The 21,184-nt window shown below is 43.1% G+C and overlaps 1 protein-coding gene across 2 annotated transcripts in view; it reads right to left on the minus strand.

Annotated features, from left to right (window-relative positions):
• The window catches only part of TMEM132B (transmembrane protein 132B), an 853,124-nt gene that overhangs the window by 403,801 nt on the left and 428,139 nt on the right, over positions 1 to 21,184 (minus strand). For both annotated transcript variants that reach the window (XM_075322424.1, XM_075322431.1), the window contains exon 3: positions 18,661 to 18,807. In XM_075322424.1, the coding sequence (XP_075178539.1) occupies positions 18,661 to 18,807 (147 nt within the window). The remainder of the gene's footprint in view (positions 1 to 18,660; positions 18,808 to 21,184) is intronic.

The raw sequence follows: 21,184 nt of genomic DNA on the forward strand, positions 1-21,184 counted from the left end.
CGAGGTGCTGAATGCACCACGTGATGCGGTACAAGCCTCACTCTCATGTCCACAACCCGGATATGCGGTACACGCACCGGGCTTGCGGTGCATGAAGGAGAAAGGGACGCCATGACACGTGTTATCCAGCGGGACTCGATCAGGGGAAAACAAGAGGCGGTGAGTTCATCTTTAACCGATCAATTATGTTTATTAAGTGCACCTATGTGGAGGCGCTTTGGATTGGCTGCTGGGCCCTGCTTGTGTATACATAAGCTGCCATTTCTGGGGCTAACGGTTTGCAGCATTTGGTGGTGGGACCCTGCAGGTGCCACAGTACATCTGGCCCGCAATTCTTTCATGCCCGGTCCCCTGATGAGTCACATTTCCGTGACGAAACACGTCGGGAGGCATGTGGGACTGTTTATATATGAGGACATAGGTTCAGCTGTGGACCGTCCTTGTAAGGACGGGAGTCAAAGGGGCTTTGTTAGGGTAAGCTTTATTTAAAACCTGACTTCCAGCCCTCGCCGTGACCCCTCCTGTATGAAAATGCTGACTAAAATCTTGGAGGATCATCTAAACGGGTGAGACCATTCCAATTTTCTTTCTGTGTGTCTGATGTGTCTTATAATCAGTAAAGAGGTAATAAGCTATACTCTGCTGTTAATGGATACGGGGCTGATATAGACATTGTGTATATTGTTTGTAGGACCACTGTCCCCTTTTGGTCACCGTTACTGCATTGAGTAATAGACTTAGTATTACTCCTCACACACATAATTGTTATCCCCTTGTGGTAACCACCCAGGGGCTACCTGATATAGGGTTGAATACGGTACCCTGGCTGCCTATAGGGCAATCTGAACTGTATTTTTTAGATTTCACGTAATTTTACTGAAGTATAATTAAAAGTTAAGTTTTATATTTATCTCTCACTGGTGCTGTTTCTTGATCTAGATTGTGAGTATTGTCCCTATAGACTCACTCACCAACTGGTGATTCTAATTGCTGAATAACCTTTAGGGTATTGACTATCAAGTAGTCATAAGATGTTTGAAGGAACAACTATTGTTTTCAACTATTTAGTATATAGAATATGAAATGCTATCCAGTATCTGGCCATATATTATCTAGTGTAAAGTACATATAATATGAGATAAAATCAATGATGTGCCCCTATGATATTGAGTATATATAATTTGGAATGTTATCAAGTATCTGCCAATTTATCAGAAATTTAGAGTATTAAATATTTTCAAGTGTCTGTTTTTAGGAAGAAAGGTCCCGATTCATGAAGGTGTTTTTGCCAGAATGCTATAAAACATAGTACATAGTTACTTAGGTTGAAAAAAGACCTAGGTCCATCTAGTTCAACCTTCCTTCACCAGTTCTACATTTGGTCACTAAGTGATTTATAACCAACAATGTTGTGTGTAGTGAGGAAATCATCCAGCCCTTTTTTAAAAGCTGTTATAGTATCAGCCATTACTACCTCTTGTGGTAGGGCATTCCACAGTCTGACTGCTCTAACTGTAAAGAACCCTTTCCTATTTAGCTGCCGGAATCACTTTTCTTCCACTTGCAGTGTGTGCCCCCTGGTCCTTAGTACTTTCTTTGGAAGAAATAAGTCATGTGCCAGTCCTTTATATCGATCACACATATATTTATACATATAAATTAAATCTCCTCTGAGACGTATTTTTTCTAAGCTAAACATATCTAACTTTTTCAACCTGTCATCATATGGAAGGCCTTCCATTCCTTGTAGTAGTCTAGTTGCCCGCCTTTGAACTGACTCTAACTTCTGAATATCCTTTTTAAAATGTGGAGCCCAAAACTGGATCCCATATTCCAGATGTGGCCTTACAAGTGATTTATAGAGGGGTAACAATATGTTGGGATCACGGGATCTAATCTCTCTTCAAATGTTGCAAAATTTTTGCCAAAAATTGTACAAAAACTATTGTGACTTAGCATTTTCCCCCAGTTTTTGCCAGTTCTGCCAGAGTGGCAAACCCCACTCAATAATTCATTAACCGTATTGATATAACTTAGACCAGAAATGTTAGTAACATTGCTGGTGAAGGGCACAGAGGCGCATGCCAACGATAAGCTACGCCAAATTCGTTAAGTCGCATGGACCTCTTAGTGGATTAGGCACATCTTACGCCTGCACGCCCCTTCATTTATGAAACATCAGCCCTAATGAATCAGACCCATAGAATATTATCAAGTACCTGCCCATACATTATCAAGTACATATTATACAGAACTTTAAGTACTATCAAGGACTCGTCCGTGTATATATTTTACTAAATTACTAATTCAGACACGTTAACAGTAACAGAGCTTCTATTAGCAGACGTTTCACAGCTTTATACATATCTGTAAAATTATATTTTGAAAGCATTACTATAGTTAATTAGCACTTCAACTCTTCCCTTTGTGTGATACATTTTTAATAATTCCAGATTAATTAAATTATGCAAATTGGAATAGCTAGAAAATCTTGTTAAGACTGGCAAATACAGTAAGTATCAAAACATACTTATTCACAAATAAAATTAAAGTCTGGATTAGGTAGGATGTCATGTAATGTATTGTCGCAATGGCATGGTGTGGCAAGCTTAAAGAGAGAGAGTACTATAATAAGGAGGTCTAAAAATGATCCTCCTCAGACAACCAGATTTCTGTACACTCCATGTCTACTTTCACTAGTTTTATAAATTGCCTATCTTTTAGTGGTCTCAGATGGTGAAAGTCTGGAGAATTAAAATATCAATATTAATTTTGACCTCAATAAAATAGTTACCAATCTAAGGTTGTGTCGAGAAAAAACTTCAGTCAAAACATATCCACAAATTATAGAGGACAACTGCACAGCACAGTAAAATATTGTACCATGGTTCTCTGTGTGCTGGCATGGACCATGGTGCTGTTTTAGAGAAAAAACAATAATGCTTTTCTGATCTTGGGAATCTTTTTTGCAATGTCACAAGTTCATAAGTAAAATTACTTGACAGAATCAATCACATTGTGTCAGAGGCTTCATTAACCAAGCCAAGAGCATAAGGACCCTTGAACAAAATTAAAATGCTGTCAATTTCTACATTATTTTTTTTTTTATTTGTAACATACCGTAGTTAAAAGGAACCTGTCATCAATATGACATGTCACAAGGTGATGATATATATATATATATATATATATATATATATATATATATATTTACTGTATATATAAAGGTGCTTTAATGCTGATTAAATGCTTCGTGTTCTTGTACAGATCTGTTTTGCCCTTTTAGAGAAATCCATAGTTGAAACTACATGCTAATTAGTTACACATGCAGCGGGTGAGCGCTGCACTTACAGCTCTCCTGCCTCTCTGCTTTTCCCTGTCCACTCCTGCCTCCTGTCTCTGACAGGTCACTGAAATATCAGTAAGTAGAGAAGACACAGCACTTCTGGTTATGGGTGCTCAGTTAGGATCCAGTCCCGTAATTAGAAAGGTATAGATAAGACACTCCAGTAAGCTGAAAAAGACAATGATTTGATTATATTTTGGCAATCCAAGATGCAAAGTGAAAATGTTTCGGTCTCTTTCAGACCTTCATCAGTTCATGGATTTGTGGGAAAAGGGTGCTAGAATGGCTGGCTCAGGTACAGGCATGCAATGTACAGTCAACTAGAGAAGACTAGAGTAATGGAAAGTGCCTGTGCCAGCCTTCATAGCAACCTCTTCCGAGCAAAACTGGTGGCCAAAAGCATACAGTGGTATAACAAGACAAGTTCCACTCTGAACAGGCCTCTCTATGGTTGACCAAAGAAGTTGAGTCCACATGCTCAGCATCTTATCCAGAGATTGACTTTTCAAAATAAAAGTATTGCTGCAAAGGTTAAAGGAGGTGGGGTCAGCCTGTTAGCATGGTTGTCATCCAAGAAAGAAGCCTCTTCTAAAGATGTTGAACAAGAAAGTCTGCAGTTTGCTAAAGAAGAGCAGACTAATGACATGGATTACTGGAACCAGGTCCTGTGGTCTCATGAGACCAAGATAAACTTATTTGGTTCAGATGGTTTCAAGCATGTGTGGCATCAACCACACGAGGAGTACAAAACATGGGTGCTTTAACTACAGTCAAGCATGGTGGAGGGTGTGTCATTGTTTGGAGCTGCATGAGTGCTGCCGGTTGTGGAGAGCTACAGTTCATTACGAGAACCATGAATGCCAACATGTATTGTGACATACTGAAGCAGAACATGATCACCTCCCTTAATATTCCAACATGATAATGGCCCCAAACACACCTCCAAGACGATAACTGGATTGGCTAAGCATGCCTCCAAATCTAACTTCATTGAGCATCTGTGGAGCCTCCTCAAATGGAGTGTGTCAAAGAGCCAGATTTCTAGTATCTACCAGCTCCATGATGTTGTCACGGAGGATGGAAGAGGATTCCAGTGGCTCCTGTGAAGCCCTAGTGAATTCCATGCCCAAGAGAGTTAAAGCAATGCTTGAAAATAATGGGTCGACACACAAAATAATGACACTTTGGGTATAATTTGGTCATTTTCACTTAGGGGTATACTCAGTTTTGTTGCCAGCGGTATAGACATTAAGGCTGTACACTGACTACTACTTTACATTGTATCAGGGGTGGAGTGTACGTACTGTACTTTAGTGATATATTGTAAATGGGCACCATATTATGTGATATGGAAACTTTAAGATTCTATTATTAGGATGTGGTATTAAGCTTTTTTTCTTGAGAACTACTTGGTGGTTTTATTGTAGAACTTTATGGCAACTATTTTTTTATCACATTGTAAGGGGTGGACAAACGAAGAAGCAGCTTCCCCCCCTGAAGATGCCCCACGCTGGGGTAGCCAGAGATGTTAAAGATGTTGATGTGATGTTATTTGTGTTTTACAGCAATAACGGGTTTCCCCACTAGGTGTCAGGGTGGAACAGTGGTCCCCATGGGAGCAGTATAGGAGAAAGGAGGAGCAGGACAGCCTAGGGGGAGGGTTAGAGGGCTCTGTAGCAGAGTGAGAGTAGTAGTGAGAGAGTCTGTTGGTGCAGAGAGGAGAAGCAACGGGGCAGAGTGTGGGAGCGACCGTGGCAGACAGCCAAAGAAAGAAAGAGAAAAGTGCCTTGATCAAGAACCAGCAGTGTACGGGTAAGACCCGCAGAAACATAGACAGAGAAGCAGAAGTTTTTTGGGCAAAGCCTGTAGTAGCCAGGGTACGAGCATAGTTGAAGAGAAACAAGAGTAGCCGGGTAATGCCCGCTGAAGAGAAACAGGAGCAGTCCCCCGGCAAGAATTGTGATTTGGAAGCTGGAAGATTTGTGTACCGAAACTGTATAGAAGTTATGTGCAATAAAATGCCTTTTGGTTCACCAGATGCCTGTCTGCGGTGTTTACCTGAGTCTGGCGAAATGCCCCTGCCATCCACACTCTGCCCCACAAACAACACCCCTGTTCTAACAGTGACGGCCGGGCCGGGGGTCAGTCTGATGCATAAAGCGGCCATTACAGCAACCCCCCAGGCACCCCCGGCACACCGTTACAAGTGGCGCTGCGAGCAGGGTGAAGCCTGTCTGAAAGGAACCCCGATTCAAGAATGTGAGGAAGACCAAGTAGTGCCTAAAACGTTAGACTGGTCGCAAGATGGCAGTAAGATGGCCGCCACCCTCATAGACTCGGTGGAGGCGCGGAAGATTGGCGCCAAACGCAAAACACTGAGCTGGCCGGCGAAGAAGAAGAAGTGCAGAGTGCGCCGCCCAAAGAGGGGAGGTACTTGCCCCAAGATGCTGGAGAAGACTAGAGACGTGGGCGGCGTTGCAGGAAAGAAGAGGCGTCGCCTATGCTGGGTCGACCTGGTGAGTGAGGCCAGGGGTGGAGTGTATACAAGAGCGGGAAAAGAAGGTCCGCCTCCACCTTTCTCGGCGCCATTACAGCTAGAGCAACGGGAAACGCCAACTCAACGGCCTGCACTAAGCAACATGGAGACACAGGCAGGCAAACGAGCCGAGGCAGGCGTGCTGGTGACAACTGGCCTAGGAAGAGGACGCCCGAGGCGGAGTGTAGCAGAAGAGGCACCTACCATAACGTTAACGGCTGTGACCGGAGGACCGGAGAGGCCCGCCAAGGTCACGTGGGTCACCTCGTGGGATGCTGTCACCGGGGAGACGACCACAGAAGTCCGGGCTACCTACACGACTCAACTGATGCTGGGAAGCGGGACACTCGGAGCACCCCTTCAGAGTCCGGAGGCGGCTGCATCGGTCAAGGTAGGGCCTCCGCCCCCCATAGAAGTCCAGGCCCCGGGCTGGCAAAATACCACAAAGTTCGAGGAAGATGAGTGGGGGTTTTTCTGGGAGCCAGTAAAGCCATCGCCCCTAACCCGGCGACAGTCCCCACCGCCTGAGATAGATCCGGTGCAAGAAAGGCTTCTGGCCGAGACCGTGGCAAGGGAAATGATGGCCGGGTCCCGCAGTGAAGAGTTTGACCGGCAGTGTAACATTGGCACCGTGGTCAAGTTTAATCAGGCTGAAGGATACGGGTTTATAGAAGATAATGAGACCGGAGAGCACTTCTTTTATAACCGGGTCAATCTGGACACTGAGGGGTTACCCCAGCGTCTCCATACCCTGTATCCAGGTGAGAAAGTAAAGTTTCGAAGAGAAGTGGGTTGCCGGGGCCTATTCGCAGTGGGAGTGACCCGTATGCCCACTGTCCAGGAGGCCGCGCAGTGGCAGCAAGAGATAGAGTGGGAGGATTGTCAGTACCGGAGACGCACGCAGCAGAGACCGGTGATTGCTGATGTTTGTCGGCCAAGAAGCACTCCGGCGGCATCGCCAGAAGCAGTTGCTGAACCGGTAGCCGAGCCGGCAGAAGGGGATCAGGCGAAGGAAGCACCGGCGATATTGGCGATTCGCCAGAGCATGGTGTCGCATCCGGTGGTCGTTGTTAGCAGCCCACAGCTGTCCCGTCCAGCTACCCCATCACCCCCGCCGGGGGCTGAGGGGCCAAACCCGGAGGCCGGGGAGTCAGAGCCGCAACCAAGTTACGAGCCGTTCCAGAGGCTGCGCCGCTTACCAGGCCAATCCCTCTCCGAGTACGTGAGGGCCCAGCGGGCTGAATGGCTGCACGCTTACCACCCTGCGTGAGATACCAGTAAACAGAGGTGACGGACATAGATGTTTTCAAGAACCGGTACTGTTCCAAGCCGGTGACTGTTCTCAGTTGCAGCTACGTTCAAGGTACTGAGCCCGGGAGGAGCCTGATGCCGGACTGTGCAGGGACTCCCTCCGTGACTGTTAAGGAAATCTTATTGTTTGTTATTTGTCTGCCTACGGAAGACCGGGAGCGCTAGGAATAGCCTCCGGGCGGAAGGTCAGCTAAGACTGGGAGCGCTGAGAATAGGCAAAGATACTACTAAGACCGGGAGCTCCCTTGGAGGGACTCCGGGCACCAGACTTGTGTGCCCATTGGTTGTGCTTTTATGTGATGGTTTTAAAGTTTTATTTGATAAAGAGAAAAGATTGCTTTGCAACCAGGTGTATGTGTTTTTTCGGTCAGGTTTTGTCTTGCAGATCCGAAACTTGCCGGGAGGCCAAGGTAAAAGAGGGGAGGAATGTAAGAGGTGGACAGACCCCTAGAACGAAGAAGCAGTTTCCCCCCCTGAAGATGCCCCACGCTGGGGTAGCCAGAGATGTTAAAGATGTTGATGTGATGTTATTTGTGTTTTACAGCAATAACGGGTTTCCCCACTAGGTGTCAGGGTGGAACAGTGGTCCCCATGGGAGCAGTATAGGAGAAAGGAGGAGCAGGACAGCCTAGGGGGAGGGTTAGAGGGCTCTGTAGCAGAGTGAGAGTAGTAGTGAGAGAGTCTGTTGGTGCAGAGAGGAGAAGCAACGGGGCAGAGTGTGGGAGCGACCGTGGCAGATAGCCAAAGAGAGAAAGAGAAAAGTGCCTTGATCAAGAACCAGCAGTGTACGGGTAAGACCCGCAGAAGCATAGACAGAGAAGCAGAAGTTTATGGGCAAAGCCTGTAGTAGCCGGAGTACAAGCATAGTTGAAGAGAAACAAGAGTAGCCGGGTAATGCCCGCTGAAGAGAAACAGGAGCAGTCCCCCGGCAAGAATTATGATTTGGAAGCTGGAAGATTTGTGTACCGAAACTGTATAGAAGTTATGTGCAATAAAATGCCTTTTGGTTCACCAGATGCCTGTCTGCGGTGTTTACCTGAGTCTGGCGAAATGCCCCTGCCATCCACACTCTGCCCCACAAACAACACCCCTGTTCTAACAGTGACGGCCGGGCCGGGGGTCAGTCTGATGCATAAAGCGGCCATTACAGCAACCCCCCAGGCACCCCCGGCACACCGTTACAACATGATGGTTTTATTTGGGCATAATTAATTGGGCATTCTATTATATTGTTATTTGGAGCGCTGTCTAGAACCATTGTATGAATTCTAGTTCTGATTCTTGCTTACTAAGATTTCTAATAATTAATTCAGACATGTGGATTGGTGAGCTTAGTACAATGAATTACCATCACTGTGCGCCTTTGATTCCTACAGGGAAATACTTTAGCACATGCTGTCTAAAAATAAAATGTTCTGAAAATAATGTGTGCCTTGGCTTATTCTTCTCGTCAATAATGTATGTTTAAGAATCTTTGCATATGTGCTACCGCGCTAACATCTGTTCACCATAAAACTATTAGTTTTTATTTTGTTTCTAGGGGGTTGCATTTCAGCTGACTGTAAAACCAACAGTAGAAAGAGGGATGTTACAGAACGCTGACGGAGAGCAAAAGATGCCCTACATCATTACAAATATGAGTTAGAAAGCAGTTGTATATGAAATCTATACAAAACAGATTGCCATGAGTTCCGATATGACAATATTTTGCAGCGTATTACTTGCCAAAAAAAAAAAAGAAAAAAATCATTTCTATTGTTAACATCATAAGTACTTGGTGAACAGACTGAGCAGAATAGACGGGTGCTGACTGCACCTCTTTAAAAAAATGCACAGAATGCAACTTTATCATCGCCGGCATTTACTGTGTAAATGAGACAGTCTGCCGAATATAATTACATTGCAGGATTTTTAGGTCAGTGTTTGGGAAGCGCTGATGCATTTGTGCATATATTTTACAGCTTTCTACTTGCAAAAAGCTTTATAAAGCGCATTTATACAAAGTAGAACAAAATAAGATGAAGGTGTCACCCATTATAAATGGTTCCCTGCATTATACATAAAAATGGATCCCCTTTTCAATTAGAGACTTCTTTCCACATTTACAATCTTGTATGATTTCGACTTTGGAGAGAGGATCTGAAATTTCAATGTATTACATCCATGGATGGGTTTAACTACATACATCTGGGGATCATGGCCAACACTTCAGCGAGCTGCTCCTCCTCTAATAATTAGAGTAATATCACACATACAGTTCCTTAAAAAGTATTCATACCCAATGAACTTTCCAACATTTTTTCATGTTACACCCACAAACTTAAATGTATTTTATTGGGGTTTTATGTGATATTCCAACACGCTTTACACGCAACGACATCGTTAACGAGATGTCGTTGGGGTCACGGAATTTGTGACGCACATCCGGCCTCATTAGCGACATTGTTGCGTGTGAAACATACGAACGACCGCTAACGATCAAAAATACTCACCTTATCATTGACCGTTGACACGTCGTTCTAATCCCAAATATCGTTGATGGTGCTGGATGCAAGTTGTTCATCATTCCTGAGGCAGCACACATCGATACGTGTGACACCCCAGGAATGAGGAACAACACCTTACCTGCGTCCTCCGGCAACGAGGTGGGCGTCACTTTCTTTCGGCTGCTCTCCGGCCCTCTATTGGACGGCTGCTGTGTGACGTCGCTGTGACGCCGCACGAACCGCCCCCTTCGAAAGGAGGCGGTTTGCCAGCCGCAGCGACGTTGCTAGGCAGCTAAGTCCGTGTGGCGGGGACTAACGATATTGTGCGCCATGGGAAGCGATTTGCCCGTGATGCACAAATGACGGGGGCGGGTACGATCAGTGCCCTTAAGTAGTAAGTATTTGTGAGGTGTAAAGGAAATGACATATGGTTTACTAAATATTTTAAAAATATAAATATGAAAATTGTGAGGTGCATTTGTATTCAGCCCCCCATAGTCTGATACCCACAAATAAAATCCTCGTACAACATATTTTTATTAGATTTTTGCCAACACAGACATTACAGATAAATACTTCCAATTTATGGGAGGGGGGGGGGGAATAAGGGTAAATGAGGTAACATCTGATTAGAAGAATATTATTGGAGAAAATGGGAAGGGATCGGGGGAGGGGGGGAGTATTCCTAACAATGAAAAATATTATGACTCTTTAAGACTCTTTATGATTTATAAAAATAGTACTAAATAACACAATAAATCACTGATGTACATCTTACTAAATGAGATCAATATGTATCATCTGTGCTCACATTCCACAACTAAAAGATACGGATTTTAATACTTAATGTAAAGGAACTGGGGAAATAGATAGGGCTGGTTATAGGGGAACTGGGGAGGTTCAGGGAAGAAAACAGGGTAGAACAGGTGACGGTTTATCCTGCATTAATTTTTTTAATCAATGCCTAACTTATCATTTGTAGTTTCTGCAATCTGCTTAGACTGCTGTCCAAACTTTATATTTATGACGTGTTGTCAATTAAATAGGTTCATCTTGTCGTTAACCGGCTATGCCTTAAGTGTTCTTGTCACAAATAAAATCCTGAGCAACCAGTTGCCTCCAAAAGTCACCTAATTAGAAAATTCAGTCCATCTGTGTGTAATGTATTCTTAGTACAACTACAGCTGTTCTGTGAAGGCCTCAGAGGTTTGTTTGAGAATATTAGGGATCAAACAGCATCATGTAAAACAAGTAACTCACCAGAAAGGTCAGGGATAAAGTTATGGAGAAGAGTAAAGCAGGGTTAGGATATAAAGAAAAAGCCCAAATCATATTTAGTCCTATACTCTGACTGGATACTCGGTGTACTTTTGGTGAGGCTGAGCTGTTATGTAAATGCACTGGTTCTCTGACCAGGTTCTACTGTCTCATACACTGCGTTAGTATTCATGTGACTATCGTGAGCTTTGCATCCCCTTGAGATGGCCTCTACATAACACATGGGAGCAGCACTGAGCAATCCTTTCACTTTCTGGCACTGGTACTGCAATACAATATCCAGAGGCTCCATAGTGCCTATGGACCTTGTAGTAGCAGTTATTACTGCTGTGTTGGTAGTTCTACCAGTGGCCATATGCCTTTTGTATGATATGCGGGCTGCAAAGCAAGTGACATTACTCAAAATGATCAGATCGATTGGCAGCTTCAACTTTAATTAGTAGTCATTTGTAAAGGTTGTTGCTATACACCTAGGGGAGATAACAAAGAGAAACCTCCCCTTAGGAAAAGGTTATGTCTGTGCAGAAAATATATCACATGTTCAGCACAAATATCTTTCCTATCTTTTTCATATGGAGCATGAAATGCTTTATAACTCTCCATCTAACAAGGGCATATTGATTGGAGGTAGAGAAGTAGAAGAATTCTTCTGTCACATATGAAGACCAGTATCTGCCGGAAGGTCCCCATAGATTTTGCATTTGGTCTATGCAGCCTTAAATCTTACTCCCACTCCCCAGTATTAAAGAGAAGACACAAAACTGATTGGATAGCATAATCATGGAATAGGAAGATAATAAAATATAATGGAGATTACTAAAGATTATTGAAGAAAAGAACAATACACAGTAAAACTTTGCTATCTGATCGAGTGGGCAATACAGGGAGCTGCTACTGATGAAGAAAGCTGCCTATTTACACAAAAATAGATTATATATCTAATAAATCTAATAAATCTCTTAATGATTTAACTGATGAAAAAAGTAAAGGGTTATCCTCCTGTTAGTCGGGAGATGCCATCAAAAGTTTCAAGAGAAGCAAAAAAAACAGCATGGTGGGAAGTAACAAAATGAAATGCACTTTTGTCCAGATGAAGGGTGGTTAATTTCTCAATGTGTTTCGAAGTGGTCACACCTTGTGGGTCTCCTGAAGAAGAAGGGTGACCACTTTCAAAATGTGGTAAGAAATAGACTGCCCTTCATCTGGACAAAGTGCATTGGTCTTGATACTTCCCAGCAGCGCAGTCATAACCACGCTGTTTTTCTGGTTCTCCTGAATCGGGCTCATGGTTCCTGCAGCAGCAGGTTACAGGTTCTGATCTTATTGTGGGCTACACAACTCAGCAAGGTGAGCAAACACTGCATATATATTGATATCAGTCCCTTAGATATGACCCTATTTGCGCTGTTCTGTCGTCTAGTTTCTCATTATCAAAAATTTCAAGAGCAGCAGAACACAGAATAGTGATGAATACGCTGGTGGGAAGTAACAAAAACAAATGCATTTTGCCCAGATGAAGGGTGCTCAATTTCTCAATGCATTTCAAAGTGGTCACACCTGATGGTTCTCCTGAATAAAGAAATAAACTGCCCTTCATCTGGACAAAGTGCATTGGTCTATGTTACTTTCCAGCTGCGCAGTCATCACCATGCTGTTTTTTGGATTCTCCTGCATCGGGCTTGTGGTTTCTTCAGCAGTTGGTTATAGGCTCTGAACTTGTTGTGTGTTACACAACTCAGCAAGATTAGCACGCAATTTGTATACATTGATATCAGTCCATTGGATAAGCTGTTCTGTCTTAAGGTCCAGTCACACTAAGCAACTTACCAGCGATCCCAACAACGATAGGGATCGCTGGTAAGTTGCTAGGAGGTTGCTGGTGAGATGTCACACTGCGACGCTCCAGCGATCCCACCAGCAACTTGACCTGGCAGGGATCGCTGGAGCGTGGCTACACGAGTTGCTGGTGAGCTCACCAGCAACCAGTGACCAGCCCCCAGCGCCGCGTGGAAGATGCTGCGCTTGGTAACTAAGGTAAATATCGGGTAACCAACCCGATATTTACCTTGGTTACCACCGCACGCAGCTACACGTGCAGAGAGCAGGGAGCAGCGCACACTGAGCGCTGGCTCCCTGCTCTCCTAGCTACAGCACACATCGGGTTAATTACCCGATGTATGCTGCAGCTAAATGTGCACAGAGCAGGGAGCAGCGCACAATGCTTAGCGCTGGCTCCTTGCTCTCCTAGTTACAGCACACATCGGGTTAATTAACCCGATGTGTGCTGCAGCTACATGTGCACAGAGCAGGGAGCAGCGCACAATGCTTAGCGCTGGCTCCTTGCTCTCCTAGTTACAGCACACATCGGGTTAATTAACCCGATGTGTGCTGCAGCTACATGTGCACAGAGCAGGAGCCGGCACTGACAGTGAGAGCGGCGGAGGCTGGTAACAAAGGTAAATATCGGGTAACCAAGGACAGGGCTTCTTGGTTACCCGATGTTTACATTGGTTACCAGCCTCCGCAGAAGCCGGCTCCTGCTGCCTGCACATTTTAGTTGTTGCTGTCTCGCTGTCACACACAGCGATCTGTGCTTCGCAGCAGGACAGCAACAACTAAAAAATGGCCCAGGACATTCAGCAACAACCAACGACCTCACAGCAGGGGCCAGGTTGTTGCTGGATGTCACACACAGCAACATCGCTAGCAACGTCACAAAAGTTGTTCGTTAGCAGCGATGTTGCTAGCGATGTTGCTTAGTGTGACGGGGTCTTTATAGTTTATCATTATCCAAAGTTTCAAGGCAGGCCGATGTCCCCTCCTAATGCCTGTTTGTGCTATCTTATGAACCACAAATGAGCCCACTTATGAAATAGGCTACTAATGTTCAATATAATGAAGTTTATGATGTTTTTTTGTAAAAGATATTAGACATTAGATATAAAATTCCCAGGGCAGATACAGACTGTATCCTTTCTCTGACAGAAGCAGTAATTTTAATGGGAGGTTAGCCATTACTGTAGCACTGCCAAGTCCTACATCCGACTGCTTATGTGATTTCAAAGCAATCACTTAATGGCATAAAGGGTGTTATATAAGGTTCAACATCAAATTCTACAGCCGATCAGTCAGTAGATCCTGCTCATTAAGAAACAATTTGAAAAAAAAAACCAAAAACGTAGACTAGGTTACTATAATATAGAGAAAAAGAGGAACAGCCAAAAAGACTGATATATAATTAATAAACAGTGGTAGCATATCATATAGTAATCTTTAGATAACTAGTGCATTCACTCACTGGTTATTGTACCCAGTGGAACATACAGTTCCATAAATGCTCACTGTGTTATTTGATAGGATGTAAATTGCCAAATGAATACATCTTTTGGAGTTTGAGGGAATAATAGAACCAGAATGTTACAAAAGTAACAAATGTCTGCCAAGTATTACACTGTAACTGGGATTCTAAGGTCTACAGAAGGTACACTGTCACAAAATGGAGCAGTCATGGAACAATGTGTTTGCATAGGTGTTTTACATAATCCCTTGACAGAACAAAATCTAAGCATTTGTATCAAAAAGACTCAAACAGAATGTAACAATTGGTATAAGTATTACAATGTGACTGAAGTCACTGCACTGCTAACCAGCAGAGGATTCACACATACCTAGACATGTAGTTCTTAACAGAAACCAATTCATTATTATGAAAGACATTATTTTCAGATTTTTAGAGATAGTAGGAGTTAGAAAAAGAGCTGAAGCAAAGTCCTTGAATTCCGATAAATAGCATCTTGTTTTCATCTAATATATAAAGCTGAGTGTGTGTGTGTGTGAGTGCGTGCGTGCGTGCGTGCGTGCGTGTGTGTGTGTGTGTGTACAATCACAAATTTTTGCACAGCCACCTCATTTGACTCAGGGAATGTCATAGACTACGTTTTGAGCGGAAAATTTAAATGCTCTCTTTTCAGTTATTTGCAAAAAAAAACCCACTTACTGATAATGCGGATTTCCCTGCGGAAAAATCTGCAGCATGTCAATTATTCCTGCGGCTTTTTATGCACGATCCCATACTTACCTGCCTTGATAGAAGATACTAGAGTCACTTCCTACAGTGCAGAGGAGCGCGGTGGAGCCAGGAGCAGGAGGTGGACGGGGCCTGCACGAGCTCCGGTCATATGACCACTGGAACTAGTTCGGCCCGCCCACCTTCTCCGGCAATGTGCAGACAGACACGGCCGGAGAGTGAAGTTCTGCGTGATGGAGGTAAGTATGAACTCATCGATCACTCCAGCACTTGTTCTGCATTGAGGATACTGTGCCGAAGCCAAGGTACTGTATCCTCAATGCAGAATGACCACAGCATATCCGCAGGACAGTCCACAATAAAACCGCAGCATGTAAACAGACAAAGTTGTGCTGCGGTTTTCTGGCAGCTCCTGCGGAATGTCCTGCGGATATATCCGCAGGACACTTTCCCCGTGGGCACATAGCCTTAGCCTGGATATTTATCAAGTGGCCTATAGAAACCATTCACAGCTCTGCTTCTATTTTGCTACAGGTCATTAATAGGAGCTCTGATTAGTTGCTATAGGCCATGAAGGACATTCTTATGTGTCAGTTAATATGATTTCTGTGGTGAGAGTGGAGTGGGAGAGACAGAGAAAAAGAGAGAGAGAGGTTGAGTGGGGGAGAGAGAGGGAGAATGGGAGAAAAGGAGAGTGAGATAGTAGGAGGGAAAGTGGGAGAGAGAGAGGGAAAGTGAGGGAGAAAGTGGCAGAGAGGGAGGGTGGAAGAGGGAGAGTGTGAAACAGGCAGAGATGGAGAGTGGTAGAGAGAGGGAGGCAGAGTGAGAGAGATGAGAGTAGGGGACAAGGGAGAATGGGGTGGGGGAGAGTTGGAGACTGGGAGACTGGGAGAGAGGGAGAGAGGGAGAGTAGGAGGGAGGGATAGCAGGAGTCAGACAGAAAAAGAGACTTAAGCTGGGTTCACACATAGAGACAGCGACAACGACGTCGCTGTTACGTCCCCATTTTCTGTGACGCAACAGCGACCTAGTAGTAAGTCGCTGATATGATCGCTGCTTAGCTGTCAAACACAGCAGACGCAGCAGCGATCATAACGACACGCGTCGCTGTGGAAGCCATGCTGCACTTGGTAACTAAGGTAAATATCGGGTAACCATTACCCGATATTTACCTTGGTTAACAGCGCACACGCTTAGCGCTGGCTCCCTGCTCTCCTAGCCAGGGTACACATCGGGTTAATTACCCAATGTGTACTCCGGCTCCGGCTACGTGTGCAGGGAGCCAGCACTAAGCGGTGTGCTCTCACGCTGCCAGTGCCAGCTCCCTGCTCACGTAGCTGGAGTACACATCGGGTAATTAACCCGATGTGTACTCTGGCTGTGTGCAGGGAGCAGGGAGCCGGCACTGGCAGCGTGAGAGCGGCGGTGCTAGTAACTAATGTAAATATTGGGTAACCAAGGAAAGGGCTTCTTGTTTACCCGATGTTTACCTTGGTTACAGCTTACCGCAGGCTGCCAGACGCCGGCTCCTGCTCCCTGCTCACTTCAGTTCGTCGCTCTCTCGCTGTCACACACAGCAATGTGTGCTTCACAGAGGGAGAGCGACGAGCAAAAAATGAAGCAGGACATTCAGTAACGAGCGGCGACCTCACAGCAGGGGCCAGCTCGTTGCTGGATGTGCTACGTCACAGAGAATGGTGACGTAGCAGCGACGTCGTTGTCACCGTCGCTGTGTGTGACACCACCTTTAGTATCTCCTTGGCAGCGCTGGGTACTACAGCTAGTTTAATCTAAAGTACAAAATGTTTCTGTGCGTTGAAGGCAAAACATTTAATGCATCTCTTACTTATCCCCCCAAATCAATAGGGAAAAGCTATGTGGTGCTATCTGAGCATCGTATTAGTAGGTCAATTTCTGGTGGACAAAGTAAAAAAAAAGGGCCCCTGTGCAAGACCAATACATGGGCCCTTTTCAGTCCAATAGCTCATGAATATGCAAAATTCCATCTGATTTGGAAGAGGAAATGGATCCCCGTAGCTATTGGATCCCCTGTGCGGCTGCACCAATGATATGTCCATACCTAAGGCAAATAGTAGATAATGTGAATGCTAATGCACTAACTTTGCACTATTAGGTAATAATCAGAACTCATACAAGTTTTCCTTCATTGAGCTGTCAGACGGCAGCAGCTCCGGCATGCTGAAATAGACTCCTCCAGTATGATCCAAACAAAGGAATAGAACAGAGCAAAATCACCAGCAATATCGCCACTCTGTACTCCGTGGTGGTTAAACCAATGAAAAAGGGATTTGCTGGGATAGAAAAAGACCACGTATTTAATATTCAAAATTAATATGCAATATAAAAATATTAATGAATACATGAATACAACATGTTTCGGCTGGATAAACCTTCATCGGGTACATTCATTAGGTAATCATATGCGTATGTTCCTGATGAAGGCTTATCCAGCTGAAACACGTTGTATTCATTAGTATTTTTTCATATTTTTATATTGCATGTGTATTTTTAATATTAAATAAGATGTTTTTTGTTATTCCCAGCAAATCCCTCCTTAATTGGTTTAATCACCACGGAGTGGCGCTATTACTGTATTTTTATATATCCCAGACTTCCTCGGAGGATGTGGGCATGGTCTACAGGAAATGGGTTTGGCCTGCACGCGACATGGTGGACACAAAAATGCTCCAAAATGTTGATGCAAATTTCTGACAGTATGTATGTCAACTTCAGGTGATATTTAGCCTAGACAGTCTAAAGATGTGCCACATTTATCAAACGGCATGAGCACTTTGATAAATGTGGTGCTCTTTATAACTATCTAGTGTAAAAATTAGATGGTATTAATATGATGCTTTCTGTTTACTTTTTACTCAACATATGCATTGGAAAACTATATCCATATGCCCTATTCATGCTATAGAAGACAAAGGAATGTCCTTTCGACCTTTGTCAGGCTATGTGCACAAGCCATCTTTTAGACACTAGTTAAGCCGCTTCAGTAAAAATCTGGGAGGCGTTTTCCGGACATGGCATCGCCGGTGGTTTTTCTGTTGCACTTGTCGTAAAGCTGCATCTTTTACTCTTTACTTTCCGAGATAAAGAAGATTGGGCATGTCAATTCTTATAACCGTTTCGTCGATATAGAAACACTTGTCTATGTGTGGTAGGGATACTGGGGATTACGGTAACAGCAAAATAGAATGTACTTCCATCTCAGTCACATTTAAACACCATAGCGCAATTTTTTTTGTTATCTTTTCACTTTTCTTTTATACGTACCTGTAAAAGATGATTATGAACTAAATGGCTATATTTGGATATGAACTTTTCAAAAAGGCATAAAGCAAAAAATCAGAACACAATGCCATATTCTGGATACATAACACACAAATAAAACTCAAGTGAAGAAGATGATACCAATGTTATAAGCATTAGCTATTCTATCACTTAGTCTTTGTCATGTACTGTAACATCACTATCCAGACATCAGTCATGATATTATGGCATTGAGGTGATATAACAAGAAAAAAATAATTCTCACATTGTGTTTATTTGCAAAATAGTTATCTAATCAAAGCTGTCTGAATGAATGATAAATAACTATGTAAGCAGTATCAGGCTAATAAATAGACTTTCCCATGAATTAACATACCTGCTCTGGGTATAGGGACTTTGCCGTAAGCAGTCTAGAGTGACAGTTGTGTGTTTTTCTCCATTCTCCATCAGTCTTTGAACTTTCCATTGTTCAGAGTCATCCACTCTCATAGCAATCACTTTGGCGCCAAGAGCAGCTTTGACCCTGCAGAAGAGAGAATATAGGGAAAATGATTTAGCCGCGCATCTCCAATGACAGCTAGCAATGCATCAAAGACCTAACAATGCACAAAGACCTCAGCAGGATGACACCTTCTCTGGATCATTGTTAATGACTGATTCACAACTCAAGATGTGATTACTAACCATGCAAAATAAGACTGCTGAAAGAGTAGAACAGACGTATATCGCTGTCTGCATTAATATGCACAGCAAAAAGGAATGAATGAACAACATGGCAATCTGCAGTCTTATTTTACAAATTGGATCCTATTTACTTGGGTATCAAAGCAGCCTTGGAAAATACTTCAAATCATTAGATACTTGGGTGGTTTCAGCAGCTACTTATAAATGTTACTGCCTCTTTGTATAGAGCAAATCACTAAAGGAAAATATAGTTTAATTTAGGTGTTTCAAGTAAGCTAGTAATATTGTGCATTCACTGGGTGAGAAAAGAGGTAAAGGCTGTGGAGCCTTGAAAAAGACAAGGACCACATTGCAGTATATTTGTGTGAGGACAAAAAGCTAAGGTATACAGGACACTTTTTGGCAAGTCCAAGCTAAGGGATCTATCAACCATAGACTCATATTGATTTTGTCCAAGTGTAAATCTCACATATTAGGCGTTTCACCAGTGGCTTCATCTGGGGTTGGTCAAATGCACATGAGTGGTGGGTGTATTAGAGGATTTAACCTTGAACACTTGTTTTTACGAGTTTTGTATTGTTATAGGCATTTATATATTGCTATTGTTTAAACAGATATCAATTAATATTTTTCTATGTACCTATGTTCTATGTTCTGGCTTTGCAAGCTTTTAGTGTGAATTGGAGCAACACTACCAAATTACATCAATAGTGCGCCTCTGTAATCCTATAGTAATAAGCTTGTTTCCAGAGTCTGCTTAACAAAAGACAGTTATAGATGCCCATAAGAACAGTACACCTGCCCTACTGGAGCTATTTTACAGCACTGAAAATATTTTTTATATTTTATGTACTCATATGGTTAATGCACTATTCATAAACAGGCATCGAGTCAATGGGAAACGTAAACTTTTTTCCAGAACGCTCTTCCAAAAAAATGCTTGAGTTTCCCGTTGACTTCCAGTATATTTGGACCCAGGGTCCAGCTGCTTGATTCGAGTACCGAGAACTCAAGGATGTTACTGCTTGCTCATCACTAATGGTTATCCATTGTTTCGTTTTCATTGGATGATCAATACTACATTTAATACCCAATGCCTCTTTATGAATGGTACATTAAGCATTTCAGTGCAGAGTGTAAAAATAATTTTCAGTGCTGCAAAATAGCTCCATCTACTTCTCCCGTAAATGCAGGTATGAACTAGTAATTTGGTCTTTAGAATCGTTTCTGTGATCTTAAGGTATGTTTAGTTTCTGAATTTATGTGTGTTTTATTCATTAAATGTCATCATGGAAGTCTGGGCTAGATGTAAAACTGAAAATATCTACCAGCTAAAAAGACATCCTTTGAGAAATGAAGGAGCCTGTAACTATCTTAATATGTATTATGAATGAGATAATGGCTTATTTATATGATGTGCAGTATATTTTTTACTTCATTGGCGTTTGTGTAGTAATAGTTAACACTTGTTTCTAAATGAACAGTAAGTATATATCTGTCACCATGTGAGTGTTTATATATTACATTTATTTGTGTTAATAGTGTGCTTTGTGAAGAGTATAATATTTGTGGTTCAGTAATTAGCAGACATTATCATGAAGGTCTGGGCAGGAAGGAGAAAAATAGAAAAGAGAACACCAACAATCTAAGAAGACATTATATGAATTGATTTTGCTGTCCACACAGTGCATTTATTTTGGCTGCATCTTGGCTGCATTTTGGAAGATGCACCCAAGAAGCAGAATGTCAATTCCTTTTGCATTTTTCCAGCATTTTTGAGCCCTCCAGTCAATAGATTTGACTTAAAAAATGCACTGGGCAAAATACGATAAAAACGTGGTAAAAACACATAAAAAACGCATTGTGTTTTTTCCGCGGTGTGTTCTTGGTGCGTTTTTTTTGGATAAAAATGCTGCATCTTTGTAGGAAAAAAAAGATGCCGCGTGTGAACATACCCTTACCTATAACAGTCCATTTATATGGTATTGCAGTATATTTGTTACTTTTTTGGTGTTTGTTTATTGCAGTGTTTCCCAAACTCCAGTTCTCACGGCCCCCAACAGGTCATGTTTTCAGGATTGCCTTAGCATTGAACAGTTGATGCAATCATTATCAATGCATCACTTGTTCAATACTAAAAAAAATCTGCAAACAAGGCCTGTGGGGGGAACCAGTGATCTAAAGGTAGTGAACACTTGTTCTTGACTGAATAGTGA

This window comes from Anomaloglossus baeobatrachus, chromosome 1 (genome assembly GCF_048569485.1).
Source record: "Anomaloglossus baeobatrachus isolate aAnoBae1 chromosome 1, aAnoBae1.hap1, whole genome shotgun sequence".
Lineage (NCBI taxonomy): Eukaryota > Metazoa > Chordata > Amphibia > Anura > Aromobatidae > Anomaloglossus > Anomaloglossus baeobatrachus.